Here is a 21,315-nt window from a genome sequence, read left to right as displayed (position 1 = left end):
GTACTTACCATTTATTTAAGATTTATTAAGATGATTTTCTACTTCAGCTTGTCATAACGCTTTTCTTTCTCTAACTTTTCTGTAATCAGAAATGAGTTGCCAGCTGCAGCTCTTATGTGTATGGTTAGTGGCAAAATACGGTTCTCTTTTTAAGGACAAGGAGAAAACAGAACATGTGCTGTGCACGAATCAGCTTCTCCTTAGCTGCTTACCTGGAAGCACATCTCACTGCTGATTTGCAGACAGCATCCTTAGAACAGGAGCGAAGATCTTCAGAGATAATACACTCACCCCAAGGAGGTGTCAGCTATCATATTGCAGCACATGGGGATTGGGATTGAGCAGTACACAAAGGCATGGAAACCCAATGATTTTGACTGAAGTTCCACAGCAGACATCTCACATCTATTGAAGTTACGAATACACTGAAATGATATCATTAAATCATACCACTGAGAGGAGTTAAGGCATCTGAGGACCTGAGTGACACGAAGAAGGTTCATGTCACTGCTGTTTATAAGAAGGGGAGCAAGGAGGACCCGGGGATCTACAAGTTGGTGAGTCTCACCTCTGTGTCTGGGAAGATCATGGAACAGATCCTCACATGAGGTGTGAGAGTGTGTGCTTGATCACATGAGTATGTGATCTGAGACAGCCAGCATGGCTTCACCAGGGGAAGGTCATGCCTACCCAATGAGGTGGCCTTCTATGATGTGGTGATGGCATTGGTAGACAAAGAGAAGGCAACTGACATAATTTACCTGGACTTGAGCAAGGCCTTTGACATGGTCCCCCACCACATCCTTATCTCCAAATTGGATGTGGATTTGATTTGTGGACCACCCAATGGATAAGGAATTGGTTGAAAGGCTGCAGACAGAGGGTGGTCGTCAATGGCTCTATGTCCAGGTGGAGGCCGGTAATGAGCTGCATCCTCCAGGGGTCTGTCTTGGGATCAGTGCTCATTAACATCTTTATCAATGACATCGATGATGGAATTGAGTGCACCCTCAGCAAGTTTGCTGATGACACCAAGCTGAGTGGTGCGGTTGACATGGTGGAAGGAAGGGATGCCATTCAGAGGGACCTCAACAGACTTCAAAGGTGGGCCTGGGTGAACCTAATGAGGTTCAACACAGCAAAGTGCAAGGTTTTGCATTTGAGCCAGTGGAATCCCAGGCATCCATACAGACTGGAAGGAGCAGTCCTTGAGAGCAGCCCTGCAGATAAGGACCTGGGGGTCCTGATGGATGAAAAGCTGAATATGAACCAGCAGTGTGCCCTTGCAGCTCAGAAAGCAAATGGTATCTTGGGCTCCATCAGAAGAGGGACGGCCAGCAGGGACAGGGAGGTGATTGTCCTCCTCTACTCTGCTCTTGTGAGGCCCCATCTGGAGTACTGTGTCCAGGTGTGGAGCCCCCAGTACAAGGAAGACAGGGAGCTGTTGGAGAGGGTCCAGAGGAGGGCCACAAAGATGATCAGAGGGCTGGAGCACCTTCCCTTTGAAGATAGGCTGAGGGAGCTGGGCTTGTTCAGCCTGGAGAAAAGAAGGCTGCAAGGTGACCTAATGGCAGCCTTTCAGTACTTAAAGGGAGCCTACAAACAGGAGGGGAATCAACTCTTTGAAAAGGTAGATAACAGCAGGACAAGGGGAAATGGTTTTAAATTTAGGGAGGGAGGGGAGATTTAAGTTGGACGTCAGGGGGAAATTCTTTACAGAGAGTGGTGAAGTACTGGAACAGGCTGCCCAGAGAGGTTGTGGATGCCCCATCCCTGGAGCTGTTCAAGACCAGATTGGATGGGGCCCTGGGCAGCCTGGTCAGTATTAAATGAGGAGGTTGGCAGCCCTGCCTGCAGCAGAGGGGTTGGAGGTTGGTGATCCTTGAGGTCCTTTCCAACTCAAGCTATTGTATGATTCTATGATTCTATGATATGGAGGCAGAGATGAATGAAATAATGACAAAAGTTGTAATTTTGAAGATTTCTCCTGCTCCTCTTTCCTACCCCAAGTCACATCAGCCACAATAAAAAAAATGTAAAGAATCTGCATTTCTGATTTCTGGTTGTTTTATGCACTTAATAGCTTATCAAATCACTTAAACATGATTAATGTTTGAAATCCTCAAGCAGAAGGATTCTCAGTTACACACTGAGAAACAGAAGTTCCAATACGAACCATTTCCTTTTCAAAACAAACTTTAAATTGTCACAGATACAGTTTTTCTGTGTGAGCACAAACAAGTAAAGCAGCTTAATGCTCTCACTAACAAGTCACCGGAGGCCTAGGTCAGAAAAAGCTTACAGACACAGGGCACCACTGCTAATTATTAGCGTCAAGTGCAGCAAACATAGCATCAGTCTGAGCTGCTAAACAAAGCCTTTCCCTGTGCGTGCTCCTGTGGATAACCCAAGCTAGACTCTGCCACGTTCTTTTCATAGGGCACTCTACAAATATTTGATAAAATAATATTTTCCATCAAGGCAGATTTCTTCCCCTCTTAAGGGAAGTCCATATTTGTTCTCTAAATGTGAGCTGTACATTCCCTTTTTACTATGTCTTAGCATTTTGGTTACTAGGAACACCTTCTCTTTGCCCAGTTTAAAATCTTAATGATGCAGCCATGGCTGAAGGGAAAAAGCACATTACTCCGGTTCTTACCTTCTCAGTTTCTCAACAAAGCACTTGTGGTATCATGGGAAAATTTATGCCAATATACTTAAAAGAGTCTGAGCAATTCGGAGTGCTTAATAGCAGCACAGCTTCACCCAGCCAGAATTACAGAAGCGCTGAGCATGCCTCACCTCCTGGCTCCTACATGCACCATTTCCATATGAAGTTACATACAGACAGCCCCAGCTGCAGGAGCTGAGGAGGCATTTTCTGGCAGTCGCCAGCGCTGAATGCCTGCAGCCAAACAATGCTACACACAAAGCTGGCGAGGCCTGGCAGAGCTGCACAACTTTGGACATAACAGCAGAATTTTCCCAGAGAGCCTGAGCTAATACACATGGATCGTAGAAGTATGGCAATTGTAAGCCTTTAGAGCCCGTGGCCAGGATCTGGCAGGAGGATACATGGCAGCTACATGTTCCTGACACCTAGCTCAGTCACGTCCTTTCAGTTCCATGGGTATTCCAGCATTTTGCAGATCCACTTCCTGCCTGCATTTCTGTAGGTAGACGCCAACACCTAGAATCACTGAGATTAGAAAAGACCACTAAGACCATCTAGTCCAACTGTCAGCCCGTCATCACCATGCCTCTAACCCCTGTCCCTCAGTGCCACATCTACACACTTCTTGAACACCTCCAGAGATGGTGACCACCACTCTGTGGGCAGTGTGTGTGTCAAAACACAGCCCTGTCAGCACAGGAAGGCCACTATGCTGTCCACACAAGGTAGGACACTGCAGCGTGGTCTAGCAACACTTCAACCTAACTGTGCAAGGAATGTGCACATGAAGTGCACTGAAAAAAAAAGGGAAAAAAAAGCAAGACAGAAGGGAAACTTATGCAGGAGAACTGATCTGAAGTTTACAAACCTTACAGCCAATACACCAAGAATTCTTACAAATAAACTTCTCCTTAATATCCAAGATGTATTTTTCCAGTGTGATCATGAAAAATCCCACCCCAACTTTAGTTTTCTAACCCCAATTTTCCTTTATCATAACTTCACTTAATCAGTCCTCATACTCAATTAAAACCCCAGTTTTGAAGCGATTTTACAATAAGCAATTGCACAAAGATGTATTCTCCACATTACCTAAGAATACCAACAGTGGAGCACTGAAAAGCATGTGTGAATACCTCCCTGAAGTAGATAACTAAAGTAGCTTTGAACTGTAATTCTTCTCCTTCTTTCCTCTTCACCCTCTCCCTGCAGTAAAAATACCTTATCTATACCTCTAGTTTCTTAACTGTGATCCTCTGACTCACATTTATAACATAAAATGTGCTTTACCCTAATTATGCTGTGACCACTTTTTAGTGGATTTTGCTATTATGAGCAGGAAGGCAACACAGTTGTTCTGTTTATTTAATAAGGCCTTTGGTTTTTATTTAAAAGCATGTTTCAGGGCTTTACTAATGACCACAACAAGAGAAATGCACATATTAATGATAGTATGTTTTATTGGGCTGAAGAAAATGCTCCACGTGGAAGCTCATTAGTATTGTTCTTCCCTCTCACTTTTCCAGCCAGCTCACTCATAGGAAACAGACTCCTGTTGTTAGTGGACTCTCCAGGTGAGATTTTTAGACAGACACTCTGACTTCTTTAGAAGAGCCAGAGATGCTCTTAAGTGATAATACAGACTCCCAGGCCTCTTTTTCTTTCTTCTGAAAGAAAATTCTGCCAAGCTGCTTCTAGCATAATTCCATTTGTTTTTCTTGCAATGACAGTTAACAGAGAATGAAAGCACCTATGGGACACTAAGAGTTCAGTTTCCTTTGGCAGTGGTCTTGACTGGAAGCAAACCTCAATAACTTCACTGCAAAGCAGCAAGTAAATACTTATCTGAAATACGCACAATAAACAAAACCTACTCACACAACAATCCTAAATCATAAGATTGCTTAGAAAAAAAAAAGAAGAAAAGCAAACAAAAAAGTTTTATCATTACTACTTCAAGTGTAGAAATTGGTCAACAGTACTTTGAGATCCAGGGGATAGGTAAAGGGAAGGGTATCACACAGCAGTCAGTAGTGCCACCTGACACATTTACAACAGATATTCCTACATGGAATAGAAGTATATAGCCATCACGTCCATCTGAAGATCTACGGAATGTGGCCTTGTTCTAAAAAACTTCACTGAAACAGTTATGACTTTTTCTAGCATTTATTTCAGTTAGGTGAGATGCTTCATTTTGTTTATTCACTCGTGTGTTCCCTCTGCAGTCCTACCATTAGTGACCACATTAATCACTACTTGGTTTTTCTGAGGTAAAAATTCATGTTGTTTTTCCACAAATACAAATCGCATACACTGGTTTAACTAATAAATTATTAAAAAGCTTTAACATTATTAGGCTTGAAAAACAAAATTAATGTTCTTCAAAATGTAAATATAAGAATTTTAAAAATATTATTCCTGAGCACCAGTAAGAAGAAACAGTTCTGGCTTTCTTTTTCTTCCATGTATTTATAAATAATTCAATGAAAAAAAAGTGGCTTTATCTTCTAAGCTACCTGCAAAAGTTCTTATGATTGTATTATTTTAATGAAAAGATGCAAGTAACCTCATATTTCAAGTTTTTGCCCAGTATCCCATATTCCACTCAAAATATTATATGCAAAATGGTATAAACAAGAGTCCCACTCTGAACTAGCTCACCATTATGATGATGAAATATCACAGGCACTGATTTCCAAAACTATTAAGGGGGTAGAAGGAGAAAACCCCACCACACAGAAGTCTTGCACAGAATGCATGCGTGTACATAAATACATGAATTTGCTTCAGGAACAAGCAGCAAGTTGTATCAAGGACAAATGCAAAGTTTATTCCACATGTGCTACAATTAACGGACATGTTAGGGAAGTATCAAAACTTGTACTATTAACGTACGGCAACAGTTATCTTGTTACAACACATTGCAATAGGTTAGCCCAAGTGGAAAAGTTTTTAAGCTGCAGACAGTGCAATTGCGTTAAATCTTAATTCTTCTGGGTCACGTTCCATGAATTTCTTGCAAACTTCTATTGCATCCTATGGGAAACATAAATAAATAAATAAACAACAACAGAACAGCCACAGCTATAAAATCACACTTACTCAAAAAAGCAACTGAAATGCAAAGATACACTTCACACAAATTATGGTCAATGTGTAGTTTTCCATAAAGTATTACTAAATAGTATCACAAACTTACATATACTGCATTTCTGATCCGAGTCACTGCTATTCAGGATTATTTCTAGCACAAGAGAACAAATGTTTTGTGCAAAACCAGAACAGTGAGTTTTGTGACCGAGTATTACTTCATGCAACAGATGTTGCCTGACTTTCCAAATGCATCTCTGAAGTTTGCCTTTATTCTGAAGTGTACTGCTTTATTCTGTGTTTTTTTCCTTTGTCTCAAGATGAACAAAAGATGTGTGGGGTAAGTGATTGATTATAAATAATTATTTTATCTAGCTTTAGGGTGCAATATGGAGAACACATGTTATCAGTATAACAGGAAAAAAAAGAAAGAACTCTACCGAGCTTCTTCCCTTGCCCAAACAAACACAAACTGTATACATACTTTACAGATACTAGTAAATATTATTAAACTACATTTTGGGTTGGTTTTTGTTTTTTTTTTTTGTTTTTTTTTTTTAGTTTTTCTGGTGTCTTCCTTCTGTAAAGCTAACCCAGTCTGGTTACTACAGAAGTCAGATGCACAGACTTCTCTTAGCTTCAACTTCTGATAATTTTGTCAGGATAGCAGTTTACCTCCTCAATTAAATGTAAATTCCTTTGAGATCAATTTCTCAGTGAAACAGCTCCTGACACACAAGCACACAAAATTAACTACACAAAGAGACTAGACAATTTTCACATGGTCTGATAGTGATAAGACAAGGGGTAATGGATTTAAACTAAAAGAAGGGAGATTCAGGTTAGATGTTCGGAGGTGATTCATTACTCAGAGGGCGGTGAGGCAGTGGCACAGCTGCCCAGAGAAGCTATGGATGCCCCATCCCTATAGGTGCTCAAGGCCAGGCTGGATGGGGCCCTGGGCAGCCTGAGCTGGTGGGGGGCAGCCCTGCCCCCGTGCTAGGGGAGTTGGAAGTAGGTGATCCTTAAGGTCCCTTCCAATCAAGACGTTCTGTGATTCTATAACAACAATTATTAGAAAGGAAGAAGGGGCAGAAGGAATAAGTGTTGGAAAGCAAATCAACTTCTTTCTGCTTTGGCATGTATTAAACTATAACTAAGTCAACTAAAAGAAAAACGATAAATTACATTTTCAATTTAATCACTTCCCTCATACACAATTTGAAATCAGGTGCATGAAAATCTCATCAGAGAAGAAAAGCCAGTTTGATCTTCTGTTATGCTCGGCTCTTCTTACACTTCCTTGTTCTCATATTATGATACTCTTTCAACCAGAATCACAATCCAACCATAAATATAACAAGACTGAATTTTGTATACCACTTATGAGCAATTTCTATTCCTACCTCTAAAAAAGAATCATCACTAGTTTCCCCATGGTTTATTGGGAATGGCTTGCGTCCATCTGTGGAAACATAAAGCAGTACTGATGAATAAATTTATAAAATTAAAATAGAAAAGTTTGAGTTTTTTGCCAATAAAATAAATGAACAGATTTTTTTCGCTCTTCACTTACAAAGATGCTACTTTCTTTTTCTTAGAAGTATCTTTTCTTAAAAGCATCACACAAACACACAAACGACTACTCCCTAATTTCTCCTCCAATTATTACTTTTTAACAGTCATCAATTATGCACATTCTGTTATATTAAAAATACCTGAAGTGATACCTCTACTGGTTTATTTGAAAATGTGAGGCTATGAATTGCAACTTCTTTACTGCTGGGATAGCACTTCAGCTTTTCAAGTGGGAAAGAATGATTTCAATGACACTGGAATTACCCAGACTGACTGCTGTGTATCTGTGATCTTTGACGACCATCATCAGGGACTGAATGACACATGAGAACACTAAACTTCAAAGAACATAAGTGAAACCTTATTCCCATTTAAATTAAACAAATTAACAATTCCAATAAGCCAGGCATTAAGTATTTTCACAACATTAAAAAAATGGTCACTTGCAATATAGCAACACTATAGTTCTCAGTATATTTAAAACAATTCTATTCATAGAAATATGCCCGAGGTTACAAATGAAGAGCTAATGCTATGAGAACATTTGTTAGGATATCTTAAGTGTTCTCTAGACCAAATTCCTTTTTGGCTCTGCCCACCTTTTTAAAGATTTCCCTTCCTCACAGATTCCACTGAAATCAATAGTACATCCAAATGGCATTTTTCATAACTGAAAATAGATTTTATGTTAATTCGTTTTTATATTTAGAATCACAAACACCCTCTTGTTCATATAAAACCCAGAACTGAAGATATAACAATACAAATTCTTCTGAACATGCCAAGGAAACAAACTGAATGCCCAGTATGGTTGCAAGCTAAATTTAATTACATTTTTTACATACAACTTGGCAGAATAACATTTTAATTTCATCTGCCTATAAATAACATGTCTTCTATGGCAAAAACATCAGAAGCATTTAGCATTCATGTGGTTTCTCAGCATTTTCTGACTGCCAAAGCCCACATGCTGGCCACAGTGACTGAAACCAGTGAATGAACCTAAAAAACTTTCTCCCATTTTCCTACTTAATTATTTTTTGCTTTCTTCTGCTAGTTCAGAGAGACGTTACTTTATGAACTTGGGAACTTGTTACTTTAAGAACTAGGAAAATAGTACTAGCATACAGTTGAACTAAACTAAACCAAATGCCCATTTGGGTTTTGTTTGTTTGTTTGTTTTCATTGAATAAAAAATTGAAGTGGCTTTTATCTTGTATCACCCTTATAGAATATAGCAAAATATGATAAATATAACAGTGTGCTCTTTGAGCAAATTTATGCACAATGAAGAAGTAATATGGAAGTAGCTGCACACAGCTAAACAAAGCCCATTCATCATGCTTTGAAATTTAAGAGTCAGAACATATTTAGATTACATTTCAGTAGTAGTTACCTCACTATTTGATCTGTAGTACACTGACAGACATCAGTAAAACAGAGGTGTGCACCAATGATCAGTTCGTGACTGATCATTGATATTAACCCACAGATTCACCTTAGGATTAATATAAACATTTCTAACACACTGCTTCTGTCCCAGGTAATAATTAACTGTCACCTGCTAAGGGCATTGCTTACTTAAATGTTGACAAAAAAAAAAGTAGCAAGCGTTCCCACTATAAAACCCAGGAAAAAATATGTTAAGAAAGACCAGTGACTTGCAGTTTTTAAATTCATATCTACTTGATAGTTTTCTGAAGTGGCTGCAGCAAAGCCTGGTTGCCCAGCAACATGTTTTAGATTGGAATCATTAGAGAATATCTGAGCAGAACCTGCTGCTAAACAATCTGAAGAAAGAAAAAATAGCTTTAACCAATTCAGAAAACAGAGATCACTGTTCTGAAGTTAACTAAATTAAGATAGATTAAAAAGTAACCAGCCTATAACAAATGGAGATTATTATCTTCCAGTATTCTATACAATTTCAATGTTAACTGTATCATGCTATTTAATAATACAGCTAACACTTGCAAAGTTGCATACAATACATTTATTAAGCAATTTAAGGACGTAAGTATAACAGTATTTTCAGAAATACACATTCATCAATTCTTTCTTGCTTCCTGTCTTATCAAATAATAAAAGAAGATCAGAGACAGTCTAATACTGTGTGTCATTTTGTCTTGACAGAGAAGTTGAGAGAAGAAGAATCCAAAAAAAAGCAGTGGGAAAACAGCTGCAGTCATTTGATAGAAACTCTTCCCACCACCCCCAAACCCTACAATGCAAAAGAACCAAAGCCCTCCATTAAATCAAATACTCTTGTCTCAAACTGATAGTCAACAAGATTACTACTTGTATTTGTCTTTAAACAAACGTAGAGCAGATAAGAAAATGTCCTTACCCAATTCATAGAGATGACCACCTACGTTAACTAATGCAATAAAGTGAAGATCTACTTTTTCATCTATACTTGGTGCCTGCAAAACAAACAAAAACCATATTGCATTCACTAAAACTCATCCCAATATGATTAATGAGAATATATCATAACGTGCAGAACACCTGTCCAAGAGATACGGCAAGTGAAAAACACATTCTGGATTTGGGCAGAATGGAAGATATCACACTGCAAAACATTATGAAATATAAGGAAGCTTCCTGCAAATACATGTATTAGTAAGAATCATCTCACTTAAGTAAGTAGAAGTATTTTCAATTACAGTTTTATATAAAAGCTTTATTTTGCCATTACTGAGTTAGAAGTTGTGTCAACTCGAATACATGAGCACTAAAAATAGATATTCATATAAATAGCAGGTCCTTCAGTAACGCACCTCTCGTCACAAAGCAATACAGGACTGAAAATTCTGAACCTACAGTATTTTAAAACTTATTCACTTAGTCAAAGTGAATGCAAGTCACTTGCAGGACGGTTAACCTTTTCTTTCCTTGCAGACAGCAGAAACAGATGAAACTCCCAGGGTACTGCTCACACATCTCTTATGCAGAAAGGAAGGATGAAAAACTGAGAGGGATACAGAGCTGTGTTACACTCAGAGACATCTGGAATTTCAAAGCAGCATCATAGGAAGCATCGCTACATATTGAGAATGGACTGAAGTGCACTTACAGCACCAAGTGACATGAAAAAACATGGTTAGTTGGTAAACATCTATCCAGCCCAGTGTTGCCAATCACAGAATACAAAAGATATCTTTTGTATTGTTCTACTCTTTTCAGAAGAGAACAGAGCATGCTCTTCTCTGGCAGCACATTCCCAGTGTCAAGTTTGGTAAGAAGTGTTGTCAGAACGTCTGAGCCAAAAGCTGCACCACCACTGTTATGTTCAATAGCAGCTGATGGTCTTATTCCTTCATGAATTTGTCCAGTCTGCTACTGAGCTCTATTTCACAATTAAGAAGATACTGTTTTGAGTGAATGGATGAAAGCACTTCAGTTACTTCTAAAGAAATTATCAAGAACGTGACTTGTATTTCATACATTTTCTCCTCCGTCATTACTCTGATACTTCTGTGAATTTCATAAAGCATCTCAAAAATCTAAATCTGGCAGAAACAGATTACTGTGTAAAATGAGTTGTGGAGAATCTTATGTTTACATCATGTTTTTAAGACCCCATTGAAACTTTCCTTCTTCCTTACGGTCATGAAGAAAGACTTGAAAAGATGACCCAAGCTGCTTGATGAAACCCAAGCAAATGATCAAAACAATACAGCAAAGGACAAGGTGGCACCATAAGTCTTTCAACCAAACAAGAATGCCAAAGAAGACAGAATTACAGAGGAACTGCCAACAGCTTATAGAAATTCCGTACAGGAAGTTCAAAAAAGACAAAAAAAAAAAAATAAAAAAAAAAAAGGTGGGGAACCCTCTCACACACAACCTCCTCCCATCCTCACTGATGTTATCTGTCCTCCATGACCAGTTAATGTACAAAAGATAAAAATACTCTGTTCCACCTCTGTTTCAGAGGGCAGAGAACGTCAGCTTCAGTGCGATGTCTATTGTGGAAAGCTACACCTCTGGCCAAGTTTTCAGCTTTTAATAAAGCCTGCGTGAATGCTTAGAAGAGAACATAGCTCTAAAAATTCAGCTTGTGTGCTCATCACTAGGTCATAATACAAAAGCAATTATGAAGGATTTTCTCTTGTTTACTCTTCTCAAAGACTACTAATATCAGCTTCAGTTAGGTTTGAGAGCACCTGTTCCTTTGGTTTTTCACATAGAAGCCCATTCAATGTCTAGGAGACAGCAGATTTGCATTATCACATTGAAGAAGAAAAAATGAAAGTCTAAACATGATCAATGTCTAGCTAGGATTCAGAACTGACTTCTAAGACCCAAGATTCACTTTTCAAGTCTTCTGAACAGCTGTACCACTCAGTGAATAAAAAAAAAATTACACTTATTTCCCATCCAGAAAAGATAGAGGACATATATCAGCATCTTGGGTAGCTTACAGAAACTTACGTTATGACTGTACCCTTAGTATAATGAACAGGTTGTGATGCCCACTGACTCATATAACCACTTTTCCAATCTACTTCTTTGAAAAAAAAAGTCTGAAAAATAATAACCTGAAGATTTGAATAGAAAAAAAAAGGCTTAGCACTTAAAAGTGATGGTTCTAAGTACACAACAATCACAATTTGTTCTGAGGGTGTTGAGGTAACTTTTGATAGTAATATAGTGTGACTTCACGGATTCCCAGTCTCTCATACTTCACTGTTTTTAGCACTGCTTTTAGTTGCTCAGTAGACAACTTTCCAATCGTTTTGTACTCCTCATTCTCATCATATAATGTATACTATAGCAGCCATTTTCTCTTCTTCCTTCCAATCTCTCTCATTCTCTGTATAACAAAAGCCTTTTCATTACTAAAAGTGTTCCAATGTCCACAGAGGGGACAGTCAGGGTTTTGGACATCTCTAGAGGTCCCTTCCAGCCCTTACAATATTGCGATTCTGTGATTAAATGACCAGTTCCTAATCTCTCACAAGATTTAACAGCCTTCTCTACTAGCCTGAACATTTCAATTCAACAGTAAAATAAACTTCTCAGAGTAGACAGCAATTGTATACACCTCTCAAGCATTACTTTATATAATCAAAATAGTACCCCTGTTTTTCACTAGCAGATTTCTAATCAGTAATTTCTAAAATAACACTTCTTACACTTTCCTACTGTGTCAACCATATCCTTTCCTACCTTCCATCGTACCACGAAGCTCTTTGAGTTCACCTTTCACCATTACATTCTCATTACTTTGCTCACAAACAACATTCTTCATTCTTCTTGTTGCACAAACTTTTAGAAACTTGGTAGTACACTCCTAAGTCAACGAAGCCCTGTCATATCAGCTTCTCTAATAATGCTTCTTTCATCTGCATTTCTTGGGCAAACTCACCAGTGGGGGGAAAAGCAACAAAAAATCTGTCTTGCTCTTATGAACGTACTGAGAAACTCCTCACTTCATTCTGCTTAAAATTTATTTATAAAAGACGACAATATAAAGCCAGATTCAATGTTATATGAGAGGTTCATCCAATGGAATCTTTTTATTACTTCTCCTTTCTACTTAAGAAAATGGAGCAAGGCAAGAGGCCTCTCAAACCAATTTAGTACAATGCTTTGTGTTACAGGTAGTAATCAGAAAAATAAACATGGAAAAAAATAAAAAGCAAACAAAAACCCAACACAATAACACCAACGAAACTTCTTTTTGCATTCAGTCAAGAAAATGACATTGAAAATCTATCAGATTCTGAAAGAAGAGAGATAAAGACTGATAAGGAAAATAATTTTGCAGAATCTTGAGGAACTGAACTGAATGATTAAGCTGAAAGTAATAATAAGTCTAAGAGAATAAAAACTATAGTAGTTTATGTGTACAATTTCACTCACAATAAATTAGGAGAAGACAAAGAAAAATCTATTCTAAGTGATGTTTGTGCAAAAGAACATTAGCATGGTTTAGATTCAATAAGTTCTGAAGGGGAAAAAGTTATGCATTTGCAGCTGGGTAGATTAGGCACCTGTAATTTCCATTTTGAGGCACAAAGTGCATCTACACTACCTTTAAGCAAATTTACTGTGTGTGTGTGATAGGCATTTGAATCCTTGTTGAAAGACTGCAGTTGAAACAATGACCACTGGAATAATGATCACGAACTTCAGAAAGATTATTTCTGATTAATTCTCACAAAACAGTCACATCTCTATTCATGATCAATGTACCACAGAGAGCTTACTGCATTTGCTATGCTCAAGAGCTTCAAAACCGAACATGCACAGCTTACCGCAGATAAAGATCCACTGTCTAGATAAAAGACAGGTGCAGAGCAACTGTCTCAAGAATGAGTAAGAAGTTCCTTCGCTAAACATTATCTAATTTGTTTGTCTAGCATGCTGTCCCTCTAAAGCTTATGAATTTTATGTCTCAAGCTGTAGCTACAACATGCAAGTGGGAGGCTAGCTGCAGGACAGCAGCAACTAATTTTGAACGAGAGGATGACAAGAAGGTGAAATTCAGAGATGGGATCTATCAGTGACCAGAGAATCTAGATATAGAATACTTACACAAACAGAAATCTATCTGTAAATATGTATGTGAGATGGATTATTCAACAGTGTACAGTTCAAGATACATTCCTTATATTTTTAAGAAATAAGAATGTTAATCTGACACAGGAATCAAAGGCTGAGCACTCAGGGAGAAAAAAAAGAACAGCTCGTGTTTTCTTATTTGAGAAGTGTAAAAAAAGAGAATATGGAGAGATTAGCATGTTATATAAAAAGGAACAAAATGATCCCAAGGCGAGCAGAGGCACTAGTCTTCAAGAACAGATGAACTGGAAGAGCAAGAGATCATTACAGTTGTTGAGAAAAATTCTATATGAAGTATGTTGTTACCCACAGATTAAAAATTCACCATATTTACTGCAAATTTATCAGATGTGCACAGAACACTTCAGGATAATGTTTTCAATACTTTTTTTCTATTATATGTTCTGCAGATATCCGGAGACCTTATCTAAAACATCAAAGGAAAATTACAACTATGGAAGGTGGTTTTATTTAAAGAGCAGAAAAACAGTCTCCTACCACTGACTTCCACTCTTAATTTTGAAACAATTATTTTCTGCCAGTGTTTAGGACTAGAAACGTATTTAAAATTAATTTAGAAAATGTATACAGGATGTCCCCACCATCCCTGAAATTTAAGTCAATTTTTAATAAAAGCAATTCAATCATTTTCTTATAAGCTCTACTAATGCCCAAAATGCTGCCTGCTTTTTGCAAATTATGCTGATTTATACAGGGTTCATAACTTTCCAAATATATGTTATAAAGAACTGTAAAGACAAGAAGAACCTTTTAGTTACCAACACATATCACACTATATTATATTCAGTGACAAATTTTTGTATGTAGGACTTAGAATTTTAATCTGCCAAACTGGAGAATCAAGGATCTAAGTGGAGTAAATGAGTATTATTTTAGTGCTATCTTAGAAGCTTCTGTTTTGCCACAGAGTTCTTTTGAAGGGCACCTACTTTCTGAATTAAATTACAATTTCTAAATTATCAGAACAAACGCTCACTGCTAATGGATGAGGAGTTGCTTTCAGAAATCTCACGAAGTAAATAAGATTACAGTAGTTAACAGTTTCTAGCATAATCATAATATGCTGTAACTTCCATCTTTGGTTACATCATGGTTAATTTAGCATTGAAATGAACTGTAGCCATAGCACAGTATAGAAATACTGTCTATTTTGTGCATGCAAATTTTTTCTACATTTTGAAGATACATTTGTGCCCTGTAAGTGAAAAAGAAAAAACAGGGTAACAGAAAAAAAAAGGAGGAAAAGGAAAAATGCTTTAGCACATTCGATGACTAGTTTTTATTTATTAGAATATCTTCACCTTCAACTAGAAGGTCTGCCTAGAAAGAAACTGGGTAAAGAAACAGATGTCAAGTGAGAAAGTACGTGAGCCCCTTGGAATTACATGAAACAATTCATCATATTGAAACACTCAAAAACCATTAAGTAAGACTTAGAATAAAAGAAAAGGAGACTAGTTTTAGGATATGAGAACATAAGGCAGATCTCAAACACATAGAAGAAATAATATCATTCAACAAGAAATGAGAAGCCCCTTGCTGTAGCAAATCCAAATGAAAGACCATGAAGATGAGATAAAAAGAAGAAGCTGGATTTGGAGCCTGTGGACAACAACAACAACAAAAAAGGAAAGCCACTTCATGAAGGGCAAGCTTCATCTACACTTTGAAAATGACTTGGCACATGTCCTGAATCAAAAATACTTGAACAGCAAAATATGGAGTGATGTACTCTTGCTGTCCAATATGGGGGAAAGAAAAAAAAAATAAGGAAGAACAAAATCCTAAGAATGGCTGAGAAAGGATCCCAACAAAAATTATAATATGATGCCTTGAAGACTGAAGTATCTGGCAGAATGCCGTTTGTGTCAGAGTAAGAAAAGACTGAAGATGGACTACACTTACAACAGAATGAAGCCCAACAGATGGAAGGCGTATCAAGGGCCGCCAACGACGCAGACGGATTGACGGACTGGTAGCTTTTGCAGGACCTACATGATTACGTTTAGCCCAGGAGAGGGATGCAGACTGACACAATTGCGAAGCCTTCGTTCTGCTGTGGCTAACCTGAGGCTGCGATGAGGATGGTGGTGAAGACAGCGAAGACGATGGCGACTACATAAACATTAGAAAAGAACATACTTAGCTCACTTAAACTTGAAGCAACACAGCTAAAAAGGCAACCGCAAAGATGTCCACTATTTATTATACTGTCCTTTAACTGAATGATTCTAAATAGGTAACAATCAAGACTATGTTGCATTTGAATGAGATGACAAAAGAACGCTGAAACTAAGCAAGGAGTTGGTTCAAATCTGAGATTTATCTCCTAATATGATAGAGGTTATTCACACCCAGTGAACTTTGTAGTAAGAACATAAGTTAACTGACTCATTCTAAAGACAGTTGGAAAGCAAGGAGAAAGGAGATAAAGTAACATCATGGAAGGAATAACTGAGAGCAGCGAGAGTTATCAATTTTTTTCTATAGTTACAAAAAAAATGCAACAACTATTTGGTAATTTGGGAAAGCTATGTTGTGCTCCTCACAGATCTAAAACAAACTGTTTAACTCGTGTGGATAGAGCCCAGAGTTTCTTTACTGTTCCATGTCTAACATAAAAGGAAAGCAAAGAAGAAGGGAATCTTACCGTGGTGAGGTATGCAACTTCCTAAGTTTTTCACCTATTCTTCTAAAATAGCAGGCCAGTGGCAGTATTGCCATTAAGACTCTGGATCCCTTTAGTATCCGTGGAAGCAGTGGGACTATGTTAAACCATTCAAATTGTTACTATTAGAAGAAAGACCACAGAAGTGTTAAAAAACGGCTCTCAGCTGCAACTGACAAAGTTACAGAAATTATATTAAGATCAGAAAGGACCATTGTGATGATTTAGTTTTGATCTTCTGTCCCACACAGGCCACAGGACCAATAAACTTTTGTTTGGATTACAACACATTCACCAAAAAAAACCTCATACATTCAAACTTAACAATTTATTGACTACCAAAATAAATCTGAGAAAGTGAAAATTTCAAACAATCAGGTTGACACAGGTTGACTACAGAAACAGTAATGGTTTCATATGGTTTAGAAAATACATTAGTATTAAATGATAAAGGTTTCTTTTCTACTCCTGCTGAATGATGCTATGAATATGGAACAGTGGATTACACTAGTCCTTCTGACCGTGATGTCAAGTTAGGGGCTCACATCTAGCTGATGATAAACCTCTAGCTTATCACTCATCATTGCTTCATCCTCTCCGCTCATAAAAAAATCCTCTGTGTCATCTTCATTTTGCTGCACAGACTAGATTCAAACCAGGTAAGACTGCACTGAGCAAGAGATCTGGAGGCCAACAAAAAAGCTATTTTTAAGGCTTCTTTTTTGAAGCCAGCAATAGTGCCGTACCTGTGCTAAGGGGCTAGCAGCTTGTGGGCAAGCTACTAAGTGAGCAGAGATGGAGCTGGCACATTAGCAGCAGAGTTTAAACACCCTACAAATGTGTCATCACCTGCCCTTGGCACCTGGTGATAAGCTTTAAATAATCTCGGAGAGCACAGCAGGTGACTAACTACTGTTACTACCCACTGAGAATGGGTCAGTGAGTGAGCATAGTCTGCGCCGTCCATACAGTGCTGCAGCTGTGGGTGTGGGAAGTGGGTCAAGTGGTGAGGAACTAGGTGTTGTCCCTCCTTGCTCAGGAAACCAGCTCTCCTCCTGACAGTCTCTGAGACTGCAGGCCTAAACATTTTACCACCAGACAGTGGGCTTATTCCAAGAAAACTGTGGCAACCCAGATGGAGAAACTGCCCAGAAATGTGGCTGTTCAGGTCTTCATCTGCAAGGAATGCCTGAGCCTGCTGCCGCCCGGGGAGGATAGCAAGGATTCCACCTGTGTGAGGTGTGAACAGGTGGATGAGCTGCTCAGCCTGATAGTAGAGCTCAAGAAGGAGGTGAGGGAATATGAGTGGGAGATCGACTGCTAGAGTGACTCACTGGTGTGTCAAAGGGAAGGGTGTGAGGGAGATACCCACAGAAAAGTGGTTGACCCCCCCGCCTTGTCACAGTCAGGCAGACCTGACAGATGAGGAGAGTTGGAAAAGAGTCCCAACTTGGTGTCATGGGAGCCCCCCCCGCCTGCCTACCCTGCTTCCCCAGCTCCCACTAAGCTTGCAGAAATTGCGCTACTGCCAGCACTTGTTCTCATGAGAGACTTCAACTTCCCTGATATACGCTGGAAATATAATACAGTGCAGAGGAAGCAGACCAAGAGATTTCTAGAGGGCGTGGAAGATAGCTTCCTTACACAGCTGGTACGAGAGCCTACCAGGGGTGTTGCCCTGCTAGAGCTGCTCTTCACTAACACTGAAGGACTGGTGGGAGATGTGAAGGTTGGGAATGTCTTGGGCAAGCAACCATGAAATTGTAGAATTCTCTGTTCTGGGAGATGTCAGAAGGGTGACTGGCAAAACTGTTAGCTTGAACTACCAGGGGGCAGACTTTGACCTGTTCAAAATGCTTGTTGCAGGGGTACCTTGGGAGTCACTCCTGAAGCACTAAGGGCTCCAGGAAGCCTGGACGCTCCTCAAGATAGAAATCTTAAAGGCACAAGAACAGGCTGTCCCTGAATGCCATACAGCAAGCTGTAGGGGAAGAAGACCAGTGTGGAGGAACCAGGAACTGTTGTTGAGACTCCAGAAAAAAAAAAAGAGTCTCTGCCCTCTGGAAGAAGGGACACGCTACTTGGGGAGATTACAAGGAGGTTGCTAAGGTATGCCGGGAGGAAGTTAGGAAGGCAGAAGCCCAACTTGAACTCAGATTGGCCACTGCAGTAAAAGAGAATAAGAAATCCTTTCATAAATATATCAACGATAAGAGAAGAACCATGGAGAATTTCTATCCTTTACTTGATGCAGCTGTGAATGTGACCACTGAGGATAAGGAGAAGGCTGAGGTCCTCAATGCCGCCTTTACACCTGCCTTTAACAGGCAGATCAGTTATCCTCAGGGCACTTTACGCCCTGATCTGGAAGTCTGGAATGCTACACAGAATACACTGCTGGTGATTCAGGTGGAGACATTTAGAGAGCTCCTCCTCCATCCGGACTGCCACAAGTCCATGGGACCGGATGGGCTGCACCCTCGGGTGCTGAGGGAGCTGGCGGGGGTGACTGCAGAGACACTTTCTGCCATCCACCTGTGCTCCTGGTTGCCTGGAGAGGTCCCAGAGGATTGGAGGCTTGCCAACGTGACTCCCATCTACAAGAAGGGTCATAAGGAGGATCCAGGGAACTACAGGCCTATCAGCCTGACCTCGGTACCAGGAAAAGTCATGGAGCAAATCATCTTGGGTGAGATCACACGGCACGTGCGTGGTGTCCAGGGGATCAGGCCCAGCCAGCACGGGTTCATGAAAGGCAGGTTGTGCTTGACCAACCTCATCTCCTTCTATGACTGGGTGACCAGCCTGGTAGATGAGGGAAAGGCTGTTGATGTAGTCTACCTAGACTTCAGCAAAGTCTTTGACACGGTCTCTCACAGTATTCTCCTGGGGAAACTGGCTGCCTGTGGTCTGGACAGGTATACCCTTCTTTGAATAAGGAACTGCCTAGGGGGCCGTGCCCAACGGATAGTGGTTGATGGAGTTAAGTCCCGCTGGTGACCCGTTTCAAGTGGTGTCCCCCAGGGGTCGGTACTGGGGCCCATCTTGTTTGATAACTTGATTGATGACCTGGATGAGGGGATTGAGTGTACCCTGAGTAAGTTTGCAGATGACACCAAGCTGAGAGGTGGTGTTGATCTGCCTGAGGGTAGGGAGGCCCTTCAGAGGGATCTGGATAAGCTGGATCACTGGGCTGAGGTGAATGGGATGAGGTTCAACAAGGCCAAGTGCCGGGTCCTGCACTTTGGGCACAACAACCCCATGCAGCGCTACAGGCTTGGGGCTGAGTGGCTGGATGACTGTGAAGGGGAAAGGGACCTGGGGGTGTTGGTTGATGCTCGGCTGAACATGAGCTGACAGTGTGCCCAGGTGGCCAAGAGGGCCAACGGCATCCTGGCCTGCATTAGAAATAGTGTGGCCAGCAGGAGCAGGGAGGTGATCATCCCCCTGTACTCAGCACTGGTGAGGCTGCACCTCGAAAGTACTGAACACAGTAGTGTTCAGTTTTGGGTCCCTCACTACAAGAAAGACACTGAGGCCCTAGAACGTGTCCAGAGAAGGGCAATGAAACTGGTGAGAGTCTGGAGCACAAGTCTTATGAGGAGCAGCTGAGGGAGCTGGAATTGTTTAGTCTGGAGAAGAGGAGGCTCAGAGGAGACCTGACTGCACTCTACAACTTCCTGAAGGGAGGCTGTGATGAGGAGGGGTTTGGCCTCTTCTCCCAGGCAGCAAACTAGACCCAAGGAAACAGCCACAAGTTGTACCAGAGGAGGTTTAGATTAGACATAAGGAAGAACTTTTTCTCTAAGAGAGTGGTCAGGCACTGGAATGGCCTGCTAAGGGAAGTCGTGGAGTCACTGTGCCTGGCAGTGTTCAAGAGGTATCTGGATGAGGAGCTACGAGATATGGTTTAATAGCTTGTGATAGTAATGGTAACGGGAGGATGGTTGGACTAGATCGTCTTGTAGGTCCTTTTCAACCTTGCAATTCTATGATTCAGTCTGTCAGAGAATCCCTCACTTTCTCTCTGGAAATAAACTCCTCTTTTGTGATAATTACATAGATTTATTCAGCCTCAGAAAAATACTCTTTGAAGCTAGTCTGGAAGGCAACACAGACTATGCTGTGATGTCTTGTGCTCACCATTGACTTACTATCTATTGATCTTCACATTGACAATAGATTTTAACTTGTAATTTTATGTTGCCTTCTGTATCACTGATAGAAATTGTTTAGAGCTGTGGGTCTTATAAGCAATCCTTGCAGGGCTCCACAAGAAAACATATCTGTTGTATATATGTTGTATATGTTGTTATACCCCACTCAGCTGGGCTGAGATGCCAGCTGCTCATGAATGCATTGAAGTTGCAGACTGGCCACTGCCATTCACTGCGATGTGTCCCACATTATTTACTCGGCAGAACAATGTTAGATTTTAGTAACTGAGCAGTAGGTAGATTTCTCTGAAAAACTGATTTTCATTTTGTTTAATCAAAGCATAAGCACCAGTCAAAACCATTTACTTATTTGCAGCATTTTTGAAGCATTTCACCTTTTTCCCTGTTCAATTTTCTTTTTTTTTTTTTTTTTCCCTGTCAGGACTGAGACAATGAATTACTTCTTTCTATTCCCATATTGCTGCTCTCATAACACAAGGACAGGCATAAGAATTCTTCACGAAGAACAAGCACAAGTACAGCAGGACTTT

General features: G+C 39.9%; 1 protein-coding gene and 1 long non-coding RNA gene across 3 annotated transcripts in view; both read right to left on the bottom strand.

The window, feature by feature from the left end:
* Positions 1 to 5,484: 5,484 nt before the first annotated feature.
* UCHL3 (ubiquitin C-terminal hydrolase L3) overlaps positions 5,485 to 21,315 on the bottom strand; it is a 43,196-nt gene continuing 27,365 nt past the window's right edge. For both annotated transcript variants that reach the window (XM_042868124.1, XM_042868125.1), the window contains 3 exons: positions 9,693 to 9,768; positions 7,174 to 7,232; positions 5,485 to 5,713 (listed from right to left, as the gene is read on the bottom strand). In XM_042868124.1, the coding sequence (XP_042724058.1) occupies positions 5,630 to 5,713; positions 7,174 to 7,232; positions 9,693 to 9,768 (219 nt within the window). In that variant the 3' untranslated portion in view covers positions 5,485 to 5,629. The remainder of the gene's footprint in view (positions 5,714 to 7,173; positions 7,233 to 9,692; positions 9,769 to 21,315) is intronic.
* LOC122178148 lies at positions 15,887 to 17,476 on the bottom strand. Its single transcript, XR_006178245.1, has 3 exons — positions 17,354 to 17,476; positions 16,590 to 16,729; positions 15,887 to 16,054 (listed from the first exon to the last, which is right to left on the bottom strand). It is a non-coding gene; the product is annotated as an uncharacterized LOC122178148 (long non-coding RNA).

The sequence above is a fragment of the Lagopus leucura genome, unplaced genomic scaffold (assembly GCF_019238085.1).
Source record: "Lagopus leucura isolate 7727_CA_CO unplaced genomic scaffold, USGS_WTPT01 Super-Scaffold_100001, whole genome shotgun sequence".
Taxonomy (NCBI): domain Eukaryota; kingdom Metazoa; phylum Chordata; class Aves; order Galliformes; family Phasianidae; genus Lagopus; species Lagopus leucura.
The sequence above is the reverse complement of the archived record's forward strand: the minus strand, read 5'-3'. Positions and strand labels throughout refer to the sequence as shown.